This window comes from Erythranthe guttata, chromosome 1, assembly GCF_056151865.1.
Source record: "Erythranthe guttata isolate IM_541 chromosome 1, IM_541, whole genome shotgun sequence".
Classification (NCBI taxonomy): domain Eukaryota; kingdom Viridiplantae; phylum Streptophyta; class Magnoliopsida; order Lamiales; family Phrymaceae; genus Erythranthe; species Erythranthe guttata.
The window spans coordinates 5,757,318-5,773,875 of record NC_142533.1 but is presented as its reverse complement, the minus strand read 5'-3'; the positions used below and the strand labels follow the sequence as shown (position 1 = coordinate 5,773,875).

The 16,558-nt window shown below is 29.7% G+C and overlaps 3 protein-coding genes across 3 annotated transcripts; all 3 read left to right on the top strand.

Annotated features, from left to right (window-relative positions):
• The first annotated feature begins 369 nt into the window (after positions 1–369).
• On the top strand, positions 370–1,198 carry LOC148772682 (uncharacterized). Its single transcript, XM_088818796.1, has one exon. The coding sequence runs from the start codon at positions 450–452 to the stop codon at positions 1,014–1,016; it is 567 nt and encodes a 188-aa protein (XP_088674922.1). The 5' UTR covers positions 370–449; the 3' UTR covers positions 1,017–1,198.
• A 9,633-nt stretch (positions 1,199–10,831) lies between these two features.
• Positions 10,832–11,593, top strand: LOC105965889 (putative lipid-binding protein AIR1). Its single transcript, XM_012990434.2, has one exon. The coding sequence runs from the start codon at positions 10,887–10,889 to the stop codon at positions 11,322–11,324; it is 438 nt and encodes a 145-aa protein (XP_012845888.2). The 5' UTR covers positions 10,832–10,886; the 3' UTR covers positions 11,325–11,593.
• A 2,881-nt stretch (positions 11,594–14,474) lies between these two features.
• On the top strand, positions 14,475–15,193 carry LOC105965880 (14 kDa proline-rich protein DC2.15). The gene has a single exon (XM_012990425.2). The coding sequence runs from the start codon at positions 14,586–14,588 to the stop codon at positions 15,006–15,008; it is 423 nt and encodes a 140-aa protein (XP_012845879.1). The 5' UTR covers positions 14,475–14,585; the 3' UTR covers positions 15,009–15,193.
• Positions 15,194–16,558: the final 1,365 nt, after the last annotated feature.

Here is a 16,558-nt window from a genome sequence, read left to right as displayed (position 1 = left end):
TTAATATTTATTTTCATAATTATTATTATTATTGACACATTTATAGCCGATTAACCCGGCCATGCTATTCACGATCAATAGTTGCAACCTCCATATATATTATGTTAAACATAAAATAAAAAAGAAATACTTGTGACCAAAAACTAATCACTCCATTTTTATTTCTATCAATCTATTAACATCATCGCAATAAAAGCTATTGTCATGACTTGGTAGATATATTATTATTATTATTTTTTATTTCGTCAGTCGACATGATTTTTCAAGAAAAAAAAATAAAAAAATTGAGTTTTTTTTCCTTTCATTTTTGTCTTGTTCCCCATACTACACCTATATAACCCCAACTCACTTAACAAAATATTTCCATCACACAAACCATAGAAGCTAATACCACAACACATTCGAAAACCCTCTCGTAAAAAATAGATCTCGATTGATCGATCAAGAAAATGGCTTCTTCGACAACCCTTTTTCTTGTTTTCAACATTCTCTTCTTCGCAATAATGGTGGTGAGTTCATGCCCTCCACCACCCACCCACCCTAAAACCCCCACCACCCCCAAAACCCCCACCCACCCTAAAACCCCCACCACCCCCACCCACCCCAAAGCCCCCACCCCGCCTAAGACCCCCACCACCCCCACCCACCCCAAAACCCCCACCCCCCCTAAGACCCCCACCCCCCCTACAACCCCCACCACCCCTAAAACCCCCACAACCCCCTCAACCCCAAAAGCCCCGAGCCCTAGTAAGGCCACGTGCCCTAGAGACACCCTGAAATTGGGAGCTTGCGCAAACTTGCTAAACGACTTGGTGGGCATTGTCATCGGAGCACCACTCTCAAAGGAGCCATGTTGCACCCTCATTGGCGGCTTAACTGATCTCGAGGCGGCAGTTTGCCTTTGCACCGCCGTGAAAGCCAACGTGTTGGGAATTAACCTAAATGTTCCCATCTCACTCAGCCTGATTCTGAATGCTTGCGACAAGAAGGTCCCATCTGGCTTCCAATGCGCGTAAAACATTATACAATACAAAGCCGATTACTCATTTTCGTGTGGTCTTGATTTCTTCTTGTTTAATGTATGTTTTTGCTTTTCGTCTTAATTCTAATAATAAGAATACTTGTCGTTTAGGTTGGTGTCTGGGATAATAGACATGTATAAGGCCTTGTTCAGATATATAAATATTTGGTTGTAATTTGTCGGTTTTATTTAGTTAAATAGAAGGTTTCCCGCCTTTTCTGTTATAATATCTTTTATCCAAATGGGATTAATTACTGTGGATTTTGGATTAATAAAATGAAATTAGCCACAAATAAAAGCCTATATTTATTTGCCTGATAATACAAGTGTTGACTTGATATATATATAGAGTAAACTGCAAAAACTACCCCTGTATAATCTCGAAATAGCAAAAACCCCCCTGTGATAAATAAACTAGCAAAAACCTCCCCTGTGAAATTATTTAAATAGCAAAAACCCCCCTATGGAACTATTTGAGGGTTGACTTGATATAAAAAGACACAAATACCCCTGGAGTCTTGCAATTAATAAATTCTTATATTTTATAAATATTTTAATTATTTTATTTAAAAAATAATCAATTTAGTTGTTTACTATTTTTTTTAATTTCTAAACAAACAAATTAAAAAGAATAAATATACATATAATATGTATATATATAAATACATTTTGAGGGACAATTTTGTCATTTCAAGTCTAAAAAATCAGCTAGGGGGGATTCTGCCTTTGACTAAATTTCACAGGGGGGTTTTTGCTAGTTTATTTATCACAGGGGGGTTTTCGCTATTTCGAGATAACACAGGGGTAGTTTTTGCAGTTTACTCTATATATATATATATCCACACTATAATAATAATATAATTACGTTGAGAATGACTAATATATCAGTCTCTGTTTGGTAATTAATAGTCAAAGAATGTGGAAGCAAAATCACAAAAACTATGGAATATGCTAGCCAAGGACCACAAATGTATTGAAATATATTAATATAAAATATGGTAAATTGCAAAATACTCCCCAAACTAATAACAATTTACAAAAAAAAAAAAATCTTCACTTATACATAATTTCCAAAAATTGTCTTAAGTTTCTTGTCGTGTTGGATATCAAGTGTGAATTTTGACGAAATCTTTTTAATTTTATGGAGTAATCCAAAAATTACTCATTTTACCTCTACGTGTAATTGTAATAATATTATTTTATGAATGGTAGTTGTAATATACTTCTTTCGAAATAAAATATGACGATTTTTTTACTAGGGTTTATATATATATATATATATATATATATATATATATATATATATATATATATATATATATATATGGGGGTTTTTGGCAACCAAAAAATGTGGTACAAAATAAGTCCGTAGTCCATAATGAATGTATCCACGAATACAAAAAAAGTAAATAAATAATGAATGTATTGGTTACGATATATTGTTGGCAACTATAATGAATCTATATATATATATAAAAAGACAATCTATGGGCCTAAAATCAGGGGCGAGTCCACCCTTGGGCAAGGATGGACTCAAGCCCACCCTCATTTTTTAATTTGTCCCCTATATTATACAATATTTCTATTTAGCCCACTCAAATTTTATTAATTAGCCACCCAAAATTTCAATTAATGCAAAAGAAGCTCTATATTTTATTAATTAGTCTACCCAAAATTCAAATTAATACAAAAAGTTCCAAATTTTATTAATTAGCCAACCAAAAATCCAAATTAATACAAAAAAAAAAAACTCTAAAATTTGTTTTTTTTTTCTTTTCTCCTTTTCCTATTTTCAAAGAAATCCTAAAAAAATCTCGGGGGCGCTGCCCCCGAACCCCCGAAAATTGAAGCCCCCCTTACCGAATTCCTGGACTCGCCACTGCCTAAAATGGTGACACGTGGCATTTTTAGGGTTTCAACCCTAATGGTAGTTTTTGTAATTTAATATATCGCTGAGACTATTTTGGGAATTAAAAAACCACATTGGCATCTCCCTTTGTAGTTTCGTTTGCAGTTTTCTTTCTTCAGCCCGCGCTGATAAAAACTGCAACATCATAGAAAAACTGAAACCACGATAGAACCCACTAATCTGCCCTTTTCCAATACCGCCATTCCTCTCTCTCCCATTTTGCCTTTTTCTTATTCAAATTTTGCAATCCAACCTGCATCCAATTTAAAGCCGTGAACGATAATTACTTCATCAGTGGTTCGATAGATGGGAAGGTTCGAATTTGGGCGACCGATTGTTGTAAAGTTGTTGACTGGACCGAAATGAAAGACATTATCGCTGTTGTTTCGTATAGGCCCGACGGTCAGGTCTGTTAAAAAAATCTTCTTCATTTTCTTCTCATCCCTGGATTGATGGCATAAAAAGAAATTCCTGCTCGACCACAAGGTAATTCATTGGGGTTGTTTTGGTTCCTATTATTTTTTTTTGGCAAATTTGTGCACATGTATTCGGACATAGCACATATGCTTTGACGATGAAGCAAGTAACATGGTTGTTCTTCAATCAAATTGGGCACTGTGGCGGTCAAATTCCTTTTTTGTTGAATATCAATTGGCGCTGAAATTTTGATTCATAAGTAATACATGACATTACATGGCTGTAAACTGGGGAGAGAATACACTATATGATTACTTGCTTAATCCCAAGAAGGTTTGCTCAGCCGTGTTCAAATTTGATAATTCAAAGTTGCTCTGCAGTGTTCAATTATATTGTTACATTTTCAGATATTCAAATCAGTTCTAGGATGTTAGTGAAGGTTGATTGCTTTATTTATTAGTGATATCTGATTTTCAGGCAAACATGGCTTTTTTTTTTTTTTGGTTTTTTTTGGGGGGTGTGGGGGTTATGTTATTTTTCTTGGATATCCTCTGCTTACGAAGCTCTTAAAAAACATTCAATCCAAAATTAGAGTTATATTTCATTTTCGAAAATTGTTGTTTTTTTTTTTTTTTTTTTTTTTTATTGTATTTAAACTTATTTCCCACAAAAATTATCTCTTATTTGCCTTGCCGGAGTATTATGAAGCTGTTCAATAGTTAATTTTGTTAATATCCATCGTACTTTTTTATAGCAGTAAGCTATTGGGGTGTGAGTAGTGTCTAGAAAGTTAAGAGATATCTAACTTATGGAAAGTTGGTGGACTCAATGCCTACTAAATTTTAGGGCTTATTTGCCAAATGGTTACAACAAATTTTGATAATGAGTGGCTGCTGTGTTTGGTCGAGCTATCACAGTAGTGTCTGCTTGATTATCTCTTAACTGAAAAAGAAGTGCAGTGAATCTTTCTATTTATATTTTGGCTGCACTTCATGTTGTGCTTTGCATGATATGATATTCGCGGATATTTGAAATAAGCCCTAAAATTATTACTTTCTTAATGAAGAACTATTTCAGATTCAGCAAGGTTTTCACTAATAATTTCACAAAAACATTGGAATTTTGATATTAATAAATAAAATTGGAGAAATTCGAAGAGGAGAAGGAAACCAATGAAGAAGAGGAAACTAACCGGAGAGAATCGCCGGAAATGCTCACCTGTTCACTGTATTGGAAAAGTGAGGGGGAGGGGCATTTTTCGGTTAAATTAAAGTGCGAATTTTCAATTTAACCATGAACTTGAGGGGTGTTCCGCAAGTTACCCTCGATCCTCGCTGTTTTTGCACTTTAACCCCGTACACTTTTGTAGTTATATAAGTATTTAGGGTAAATTACAACCACCCCTGAGGTATGGTCAATTTACGAAAAAACCCTTATTGTTTGGATAATTACATCTACCCCTCAACTATGATTTTTTCTTATGTCAAATTCAACATAATCATATAGATTTCGTGGAAAAGTCTGAATTTTGGATAGTAAGATGTTTCGAGTTTTTCCTGACAGTTGTCAGATGAAATAGGTATAGGTTACTCAATCACATTTGATGACCAAGTATAATATAAAGGCTAGACCTAAAGCCTTTGGTGAGGTGCACGTTGATAGCAATATATATCCCACAGGCTGAGTTATTGGAAGAAGATGATAGTGTTAGCAGTGATGACATAGACGGACAGAGAGATGATGTCACTACAGACGGAGACAATCGAAACGATGATGTTGATCATATTCAAGAGGATGACAGTGATTAAATAGATGGTGAAGATTTTGACCTACAATTTAGCGAAATTTACGTTTTTTGAAAAAATCTCTCCATTTTCACTGTTTCAATACATTTCTCAAACGTCAAGTTAAAGTATCCCGACCATTCTTGACCATTTAACCCGATTCTGCATCAAACTACTCTTTCGTTTTAAAAATTCCTATATAATTTCTACGATTAGTTCCATTTGTACTTATTGCTACCCTTCTTGATCTCTTTACGCATCTTGATCGGTTTCAGTATTCTTTTTTGAAATTTTAACCTTCTGACCTCTTTTCAACAATTCTTACAATTTTTTAAAAGCTCTCCCCTTCTTCACAATTTTGACCGAATTTAGGAGTAGTTTTCAAACTTTATCATCTCCGGCGCCCGCTTTAAAAAATATCAAATAATTCGTTTAAAAAAATTCTCACCAATTCATCCGTTTAATCTATTCCCCAGCCTGAACAAGATGGTGCATTCAGTATCGAATCTAAAGTGAATATATAGTAGATATATAAATGCTCTGCTGGTTTTACGTTGCCTTGAGTTATTATGTTTGTGTAATTGACTAATATAATTGTTTGGCCTCACTTTTCCATATGTTAGGTGGATAGAGTATATCTCAGCACTCATGCGCTAATGCTATGATCGCTTTTATGGACCATGACCGTAATAAAGGGCGAGTTTACAACATTCTTTCATGACATTGGTGAGGTTTTGCTATATATATATAGGGTCCATTTGATATACACCCCTAGAATGCAAAATATATAGGGATAGGTCCACCCCTAAAATTCTTCCTTTGAGATACCCCTGGAGATGCAAAAGTACTGTTGTGCCCTTAAGTGCAATTTTCGCCCAACTGCATTCAGTATTTCCGCCCCTACATTCAGCATAATGCTGAACTACATTTAGCTTTTTGGGCCTGCATTTATCATTTTTATAGATTATTTTAATAAAAAATATAAATTATTATTTTTTTATTATTTTTTATATATATCGTATTTTGTATTTTTTTAAACTTTTAATTTTTTTTAATTTTTTATTTTTTTAACTTTTTAAATTTTTTTAAATTTTTAATTTTTTTTAATTTTTTTAATTTTTTAATTTTTTTATTTTTTTTAATTTTTTGAATTTTGCTACTTTTTTTGATTTTTTTTAAATTTTTAATATTTTAATTTTTTTAATTTTTTTTGATAAATTTACTGTACTGAATTGACTATATATGACTACATTATACCACAGTCATGTAATATGTAATCATATACTGTCTTTTTACCCCAAAATTAATCTAAACCAACAACAAAATTCATAATTTAATCTTGATATTATAAATCAACTAACCCAAAAAAAAATGAAAAAACACAATCACATGCATATAATCTTCAAAACATGAAAACGCATTACTATACATTAAAAAACACATAACATACATATAAATCTATGTTACTACAGGTGACTATAGTTATATACAATTATCTATAGTTATGTAAGTGGCATAAGTCTGGAGTACTGTATCACGAATCCAACTTCACAAAGGCACTTCATCGAATTTTATTATCTGCATGTCATAATACTACAATAAAAGCAAAACCTGCGACAAAAAAATACGAGTTAAATAGCAAAATGGAACATGCGAGTTAGATTACATGAAAAATACAAAAAAAAACATGATTTTTTTGTTGGTAAATTTACTGAACTAAAATCGACTACAAATGACTATAGTATACTACAAGTCCTATATACAGTCATGTATAGTTACATGTAGTCATGACTATACATGACTACATGTGACTGACTATATATGACTGTATATGACTAAGTATAACTGTATATTCATCTGACTCAAATCACACATGTAAGTAACCACTACTGGTTAGATTTCTATTACAAACAAACAAATCTCTCACACATTAGGCATTTCAAATCATCTTCAAATAAATACAAAAAAAAAAAATTAATACATATGGTTTATAATAAAAAATCAAATTACATGAAAAATACAAAAAAAAACATGATTGTTTTTGTTGATAAATTTACTGAACTAAAATCAACTACAAATGACTATATTATACAAGTTCTATATATAGTCATGTATAGTTACATGTAGTCATGACTATACATGACTACATGTGACTGACTGACTATATATGACTGTATATGACTAAATATAACTGTATATTCACCTGACTCAAATCACCCATGTAAGTAACCACTACTGGTTAAATTTTCATTACAGACAAACAAAGCTCTCACACTTTAGGCATTTCGAATCATCTTCAAATAAATACAAAAAATAAATTACATATAATTTATAATAAAAAATCAAATTAATCCAAAGAAAAATATTTTAATATTAATTGTTCACAGATCTTCAAAAACATAGTAGATCTGTGTTTTTTTTTTATATAAATGCAGTAAATATATACAAATCGAACACCACCAATTCCAGATGTGAAATTCTAGATCTGACTACACATCGTCGAATCACAATTTAAAATTTTCGAATTTAGTTGATTTTCATAAATAAAAAAAACAATAAAATAAGGTGAAAAGGTGAAAATAATTCAGATCTTAAAAAATAAATTAAAAATGGATGGACATTCATAAATTAAAAAAATCACTTAAAAAAGTGAAGTGAATGGTTTAGTACCGAGTTCAAGGCGGTGGGAGGAGCAACGACGGCCGGCACAAGGCCGTGGCGGAGCAACGACGCAAGGCGGCGGCGGAGCAGCGGCGCAAGGTGGTGGTGGAGCAGCGACAACCCAAGGAGGTGAGGGGAGGAGCGACGACGGCGGCGTAAGAAGGTGGGGGAGCTAGCCGCGACGGCGGACGGTTGTGGGCAGCCATAGAGAGAGAGAGAGAAATGAAGAGTGAGAAAGAAAGAGAAGAGAGAGAGAGAGTTAGAGAGAGAAATGAAGAGAGAGAAAGAAAGAGAAGAGAGAGAGTTAGAGAGAGACATGAAGAGAGAGAATGGGTGAGGGAATTGACGGCAAAAAAAATGGGGGAGGGATTGGGAGAAAGAGATTAGGGGTTAGGGTTTTAAATTATAACTAAAGGGCAAAACGGGTATCTTAATTTGTCTAGGGGGGTCTATCAAATTAAGTTTAGAATTTGGATTTTTGACTAGACAAGAAAAATACATAGGACCTATCCTTATATATTTTCAAAACTAGGGGGTTATCCCACATTTCCCCATATATATATATATATATATATATATATATATATATATATATATATATATATATATATATATATATATATATATATATATATATTTATTTATTTATTTATTTATTTGACGATTAGAAATATGTATTTCCCATTAAAAATATTAAAAATATGTACTCATGACCATTGACCGTGCATCGCACGGGTGTAGTACTAGTGTATAATAATAATAGGGAACGATTTCATAATTTTTGTTGCCCCGGAATTTGCGCAACAAGCGAATGGCAACGATTTATTTATTTATTATTATTTTTTTTTTGTGAGATTTGAATTAGCAGTGAAATTATATTGTATCCTTTCAGCAACGAAATGTTCTGTTGTTAATTTTGGTAGATATTTATTCTTGAATAAAGTATTATATAATCAATAATTATCTTTATGTGATGAATTGTTTCCCCAAATATCATTTTTGTGGGAAAATATTTAATTTCCTTATTATTTAATATCTTGGAAAATGAAAATTAAATTGAAGGTTCAGACTTAAGAGATAAGAGTTGAATAAAATGGATTTTGGGGTGGAGCCCAAAATCAGATATTAAGGATGCCCGTGAACACCTACCTACTATGGCTTACTTCAATACCATTTTCACTAATATCAATAAATAATGAAGTGGCCCTAAAATAAAGTGTAATGTCAAATAACTCGAATTTGATTTGTTTATATTGAACTTGTCACAAATAATTGATTTCTAGCGTATTATACATTTTTCATGTATTATTATCCATTGTGACTATATAGTTGACTGCATGCCGGCTGAAAGTAAGATGGATCGAATTCAAAATAACTTTTTTGAAAAAAATCCAATATTTTGAGAAATACAAAAACAATTGCAATTCTAAAATTTTCAGAATCTCGAAATTTAATCCGATTCCAAAAGTTTCAGAAATTTCAAAAAAAATTGATTTTTGACATAAACTTTCATATTCCAAAACTAATAACGCTCACTTTAAAAAAAACATAAAACTAATAAGTAATAACTACTAAGTTTCAATTTATTAAAAGAGAGAGGGAAAAAAAACAATTTCATAGAAAATGAAAGAATTTGACTCTTCAACGTGCCCGATAAAGAAAAATATACAATTAAAATTTAATATATTTTACACTATGTGAAATAAATAATATATAATATTTATATTTACAATTGTTTTTGTCAAAAAATAAAATCGCAATTCGGATTTAATTTCAGAAATTATATATGATCGAAAATAGGAAATGTCATTTTTTTTTATATAACTCCAATTCCAATTAAAAAAAGTATAGAAAATTCGAAAATCGGGTTTTCAGAACTTGGTATGAAAAAAGTAGTTACAAATAAAATTGAAACTTATCGAATCAGATCCGACGGAAATTGAAAATGAAGTATTAAAAAAAATGGATTTTCACCAAGACACCAACCAATAGGCTTTTCACCCCATACTGCAAGTGTAGTGATATTTTCAGTTTCGTTTATGATGCGCATTTGATCAAATTAAATAACTTGAATTTTAGACGAAAAAGAAATAACAATTAAGATTGAGATAATGTAGACTGCTGCACCATCACCAATGTAAACCACAGGTTATAGTTTATTATATTTATATATACATATATACTTGTACCATTATCATAATATATAAATACAAAAAAAAATAAAAGATGCATATTAATATATATATGATATTTGTGTGAATATTTATAACATAATGATGAAATTTCATTTCACATCCATGTTATGTCTCTTAGTACATAACTGAATATCAAATAAAAATCTTGTCAAAGTAATATCATCATGTAATTAGTGCAACAAACAAATACATGTAAATCACCATTCATGACAAATTTGACAATTCATCAATAAGTTATAATTAACACATATTAGCTAGTGAAATCTATTACCAAAAAAATATTACTATACAGTTAATTAAACGTGTATAAACTAATACATATGGATATTGCAAAATTCTATTAATTTAGCGAAATATTAAACTATTTGGCTAATAATTCAGTACAGTTTTGCTGACTCGGGACCTGGATTTTTTTTATTTAAGCGAGATTATTTATTTATCAAGTTTCTAATATATATATATATATATATATATATATATATATATATATATATATATATATATATATATATATATATATATATCAATTAATATTGAAAACAATTACTCATAAATAATAATTTCTTTTCATAAATCATGGCACACACATTATTCTGATAATTTTAGTAAGATAAGGTATACAATAAAAAATGGGGCAAAGGAACATGGCAATTTGGTACCCTTATTCACAAACATCCAAATTTACTTTGCCCAACCTATGCTACTTCTGCCAGCTGGTGCATGCACCCATTATTATATACCCAATATTAATTTCTTTAAAATATCACCACAATAATCACCCAATAATAATTAAATAAATTAAATTAATTTTAAAAAAAATATCACAACATTTTTTTCCCTATAAAAACCCCAACTTCTCACTAGGGTTATTACTTACTACCTTGAGAGAGAAAAAAACAATGGCTTCCAACAAAACCACCTCAATTATTATTGCAATATTCCTAGTACTAAACCTTGTATTCTTCACCTTTTCAAGTGCATGTGGGAGTTGCCCTGACACACCAAAACCAAAGCCAAAACCTAAACCGAAGCCGAAGCCGTCATGCCCTCCGCCGCCGGCGGGCCCCGGCGACAAAACCACTTGCCCTAGAGATGCCCTAAAACTAGGTGTGTGCGCCGATTTGCTCGGCGGTTTGATCGGTCTCACTATCGGAAGCCCTCCGAAAACACCGTGCTGCAGCCTCATCGAGGGTTTGGCCGATCTCGAGGCGGCGGTTTGTCTTTGCACCGCCATTAAAGCAAATGTTTTGGGCATTAACCTAAATGTTCCAATTTCTCTTAGCTTGCTTCTTAATGTTTGCTCGAAGAATATTCCACCTGGCTTCCAATGTGCCTAAAATCAAACAAATTAAGTGTACTAGGTTTTGCTTGGTATACATTTCAGATTTTTGAGTTTTATTAAAGTGTGTTCTTTTTATTTTATTGTGGCTGACTATTATTATTATTATTATTAGTTGTTGCTCATGTTTATCAAATAAATAAAGTGGGGGTATAATAGTGAAGAAAGAGAATTCACACTAATGAGTGTGGCTTGTGAGGGTAAGATTGTAATTTGTAATATTTGAGTTCTTTCCTTTGAAGAAGTTGTTTGGTTCTATTCTTGTCATCTTTTGTCTTATTTTATTATAATCTACCTTGAATTTGCAATTTCATGAGCATCAATTGTCGTACGTGGAGCTGGTTTTCCCTTCCCCATCGCATCTTCTCAGTGGCGAATTCATGATTTTTTATGAAGGTGTTCGAAATTGAATATAATAAAAAATATAAATAATATTTGATAAAAATGGTGGATCAAAAGTTTACGGGGTTCGGGGCAGCACCCCTAATTTCTTTTAGTAGTATACATATAAAACAATACAAATATGTAAATAAAATTAAAACTAAAAATATTATTTACAAATTTTAGAAGAATTTTGGAATGATTTGGGAAAAAAAAAATGGTGAAAGTATTGAACGAGTGGTAAATAAATTGGAGTTGCAAAGTACCAAAATATGTATTTCATTAGAAGTTTGCATTTTTCAATACAATTCTTGCATGTTTTGAACTACGCTAGCTCAATGCAAAGAAAATCCCAATGTGTATTTCCAATTCTTGCATGTTTTGCAAAGTACCAAAATGATGTATTATTATTATTATTATTATTATTATTATTATTATTATTATTATTATTATTATTATTATTATTATTATTATTATTATTATTATTATTATTATTATTATTATTATTATTATTATTATTATTATTATTATTATTATTATTATTATTATTATTATTATTATTATTATTATTATTATTATTATTATTATTATTATTATTATTATTATTATTATTATTATTATTATTATTATTATTATTATTATTATTATTATTATTATTATTATTATTATTATTATTATTATTATTATTATTATTATTATTATTATTATTATTATTATTATTATTATTATTATTATTATTATTATTATTATTATTATTATTATTATTATTATTATTATTATTATTATTATTATTATTATTATTATTATTATTATTATTATTATTATTATTATTATTATTATTATTATTATTATTATTATTATTATTATTATTATTATTATTATTATTATTATTATTATTATTATTATTATTATTATTATTATTATTATTATTATTATTATTATTATTATTATTATTATTATTATTATTATTATTATTATTATTATTATTATTATTATTATTATTATTATTATTATTATTATTATTATTATTATTATTATTATTATTATTATTATTATTATTATTATTATTATTATTATTATTATTATTATTATTATTATTATTATTATTATTATTATTATTATTATTATTATTATTATTATTATTATAAGATAAATGTATTTATATTTTGAACAGTAATTATTAATTAACAATACTATATTTACTATAAATATGTTTATATATTGGTAATCATATGAAATTAGTTAATATAATAATTTTATATGCTAATTATAAAATGGTGTTAATTACACCAATCCTATTTTAATTTCTATATTTGATAGAGAAAATAGGATTTTGGTGGAAAAAATAGTAAAATGGTGGAAGATACAAATTTCTTCACCAATGTTTTTGGTGAAAATATAGGATTTGGTAATACAGTGGTATGGGATTTGACCACAATAAGAGATTAAAACTAAATATTATAATTTTAGGTGTAGTGATAATGCAGTATTTTAAAATGGAAGGTTAAAAAATATTTAATTTAGGTGTGGAAAATAGGATTTGATGGAGGGTGGAAGATACCTTTATAAGCAGAGAGAGAAAGAAGACCAAAAAATAAAAGAAAAAAGAAAAGTAAAGAAAACGTTAAAATGGACTTTTGTTGCTGCCAAAGAAAGAAAACAAAAAAAGAAAAAAAAGAAAAAGAAGATTATTCAACATAGACAAAAAAAAAGGCGCGTGAGATAAGCTTCGGGGAATGCTAAGGTCATATGCCCCTCCCCTACTCTCACCTTGTTGACCGAAAGACATATATCTATATTGGTGTGTGTAGAACAACGGTGAAAAATCAACCAGTATTAGTCTTCATCGAATGTATCATAGAAATAAGTAATAACCACTCTCTACCTATGGCGGGAGTGGATTCCTTACGGAGATGTTTTTTTTTTCTGTTTTCTGATAAACTATATTCTTCAGCTACTTCTTTTAGAACAATAATCTCACATTTCCGAAAAGAGTGAACGTGTTTGTGATCAAAATGAATGTGAACGAACAACGAGGGGATCGAACTCCCTAGCTAGCTAGCCTTGTCGAAATTCACCGCCAATTATCACAAGTTTGCTCTCAATTTTCAAATTAAAAAGTTCACCTGTCAAATTTTCAGAAATTCACTCGAATTTCGGAAGTTTGTTGTCAATTGTCTCATCTTTTTCACAAATCAATACCATATTTTGTTAGAATACTCTTTCTTAAAAGTTCCCTGCAAATATCCAGACGTTCACTGTCGCATCTTGTTAAACTAGGTTACTTTTCAAAGGTTTTGTTCTAATTTTCAAAATTTCGCTGCTATATTTTGTTAAAATAATCAATTTTTGAAAGTTCACTATTAATTTTCATTTGTTTAATATCATATTTTATAACAAAAACATTTGTTTATAACACATTCCTTTCCTACTTCAATAATCAAAATAACTAATAGAATGTAGTAAATTGTCATGTATCGCGTGTGTATATATATATATATATATATATATATATATATATATATATATATATATATATATATATATATATATATATATATATATATATATATATATATAAACAAGTATTATAGGTGTCACACCAAAGAAAAAAATTGAATATAATTCACATATTTAGATTTGATTAAGCAACATGCATGGCAATTTCCAATTGAAATTCACATGAATCCAAAGACCAAGACTTTGTTCCAAACTATACTATTGATGATATCACTACCATTTCTTTATTAATACTTGCTAAATATCATATCCTCATTTAATTTCCCTCTATAAAAGCCCCATCCCTTAATCACTAAAAGTAGTTCCAAAAAACCACTCTTAATCTTTATTTAATCAGTGCCTAATTGTGTTTAATATCATGGCTGCCAAGAAAAATTCCCCAATTGGCCATTTTTTTCTAGTGCTAAACCTTCTCTTCTTCTTCACACTTGCAATTAGTTCATGTGGAACTTGCGCCGACCAATATAAACCCAAACCGCCACCGATGTCGATGCCTACTCCGTTTTACCCTACCCAAGACTATTGCCCAAAGGATACCCTAAAACTAGGGGTATGTGCTAATTTGCTAGCCGGATTACTCGGCCGAACAAACGGGATCCCGCCAAAAGCACCGTGCTGCAGCCTTATTGCAGACTTGGACGATTACGGGGCGGCCGTTTGCCTTTGCAACGCCGTTAAAGCAAATGTTTTAGGCAAAAACCTTAACGTGCCTCTTTCGATTAGCTTGCTTCTCAATGTTTGCACCAAGAAAGTTCCGAAGGGCTACACATGCTATGTTTAGTTTATGTTATGCATCTCTTTTGCATGGTAACGACGACACCGTGTGTCGATTTCGTAATTAAGTTATATGGAGTGTTTTGTTATAATTATTTGTATTAGTGTTGGGGAAAAACAAGGGTTTATATAATTCTGTTTGCAGATTGTAATAATTAATGTTATATTAATTAATGCAATCTTTTTTCACAATATGTATTGGTTTATTTAGTCATGATTTTATTGCATGGATTGAAGTAATTATTCGTAAATATCAAAATCTCCATTTTGATCAGATTAAATCAGCAAATATATATAATATAATTCAATTATGAAAAAGCACTATGAAAAAATATTCTACTTATTGTCACGAAGCATGATTATTGTCCAAAAATTTTAGGTATTATAAGAACTAGCATTTCCCTCTTGCAAATGCACGGGATAGCATTTCAAAATTGAAAAAAAAATATTATTTAAATTCACGACAATAACAATTTTAATAAGAAATATATGTTGTTAGTGATAATTAAATTATAGTAACAACATCAACATTCATATAAATTTGATATTATAAAAAAATTAAAACAATACTTTTATAATAGGGAGAAAAAAAAATACTTAGACGGGAAAAATTATAAAAATGTCACTGGGGTCGATGAGTGTACGCTGAAAAAGATAGAAAACGGAGCTGTTCTCTTGAGAGAACAAACAAAGTTGAATTTTAGCAGAGACAAATAAGAATAAAAAATAATAATAAAATTACAAAAATACCCTTAGGATTAACGAGTTTTTCTTTCTTTTATATATGAAGATTTTTTTATCAAGTAAGAACAAAGTCAAAGAAAAATAAAATGATAATCTGACTTATAAAAAGTTCTTATGCCTGAGAAGTCTACTCATGGCCCATGAGAATGTGGAAAATCTTACAAGAAAATATTTTCTTACTCTTATAAGATTTGTGGAATTTTAATTTAATGTACCAGAAGCTTCCATTATGTCTTCTCTATACATTAGGGTAAATGTGGAAATTAGTTTTTTTGTTTATTTGTTTTTTTTTTTTTTTTTTTTTTGAGGGAGACACATATTTAATGTACTACAGCGATAATTATTTCCTTAATTAAAAATCAATACACTGTATCTTAAGTAAAATGTATATCTCCTTTACTTCATCTTTAATTTTATAGTTGTAAATGATAATAATATATATATATTTTTAAACTGCCTACAACTCAAGTCACGTATAAAGGAAATTGAATCTGCTATCCGACGTTTTTCGTGCGCAAGTGGCAATGGAAAACCGATGGTCTGATTTGCGTTGCATCAAATGTGCAAATCGAAAGAGGTGGGTGGTGTAGGTTTTCGAGATCTCAGAAGTTTCAACCTAACACTTCCCACGAAACCATCGTTATGCGTGATTATAAAAATCGAGTGGATTTTATCACAAATTCTAAAAGCCAAAACTTTTTCCTACGATGATTTGGCTAAATCCTACGAATTGTTTATAAGAAGATGAATAGTCATTAAAAAAAAAAATCCTTTCCTACTTCAATAATCAAATAATTAATATGGAATGAAATG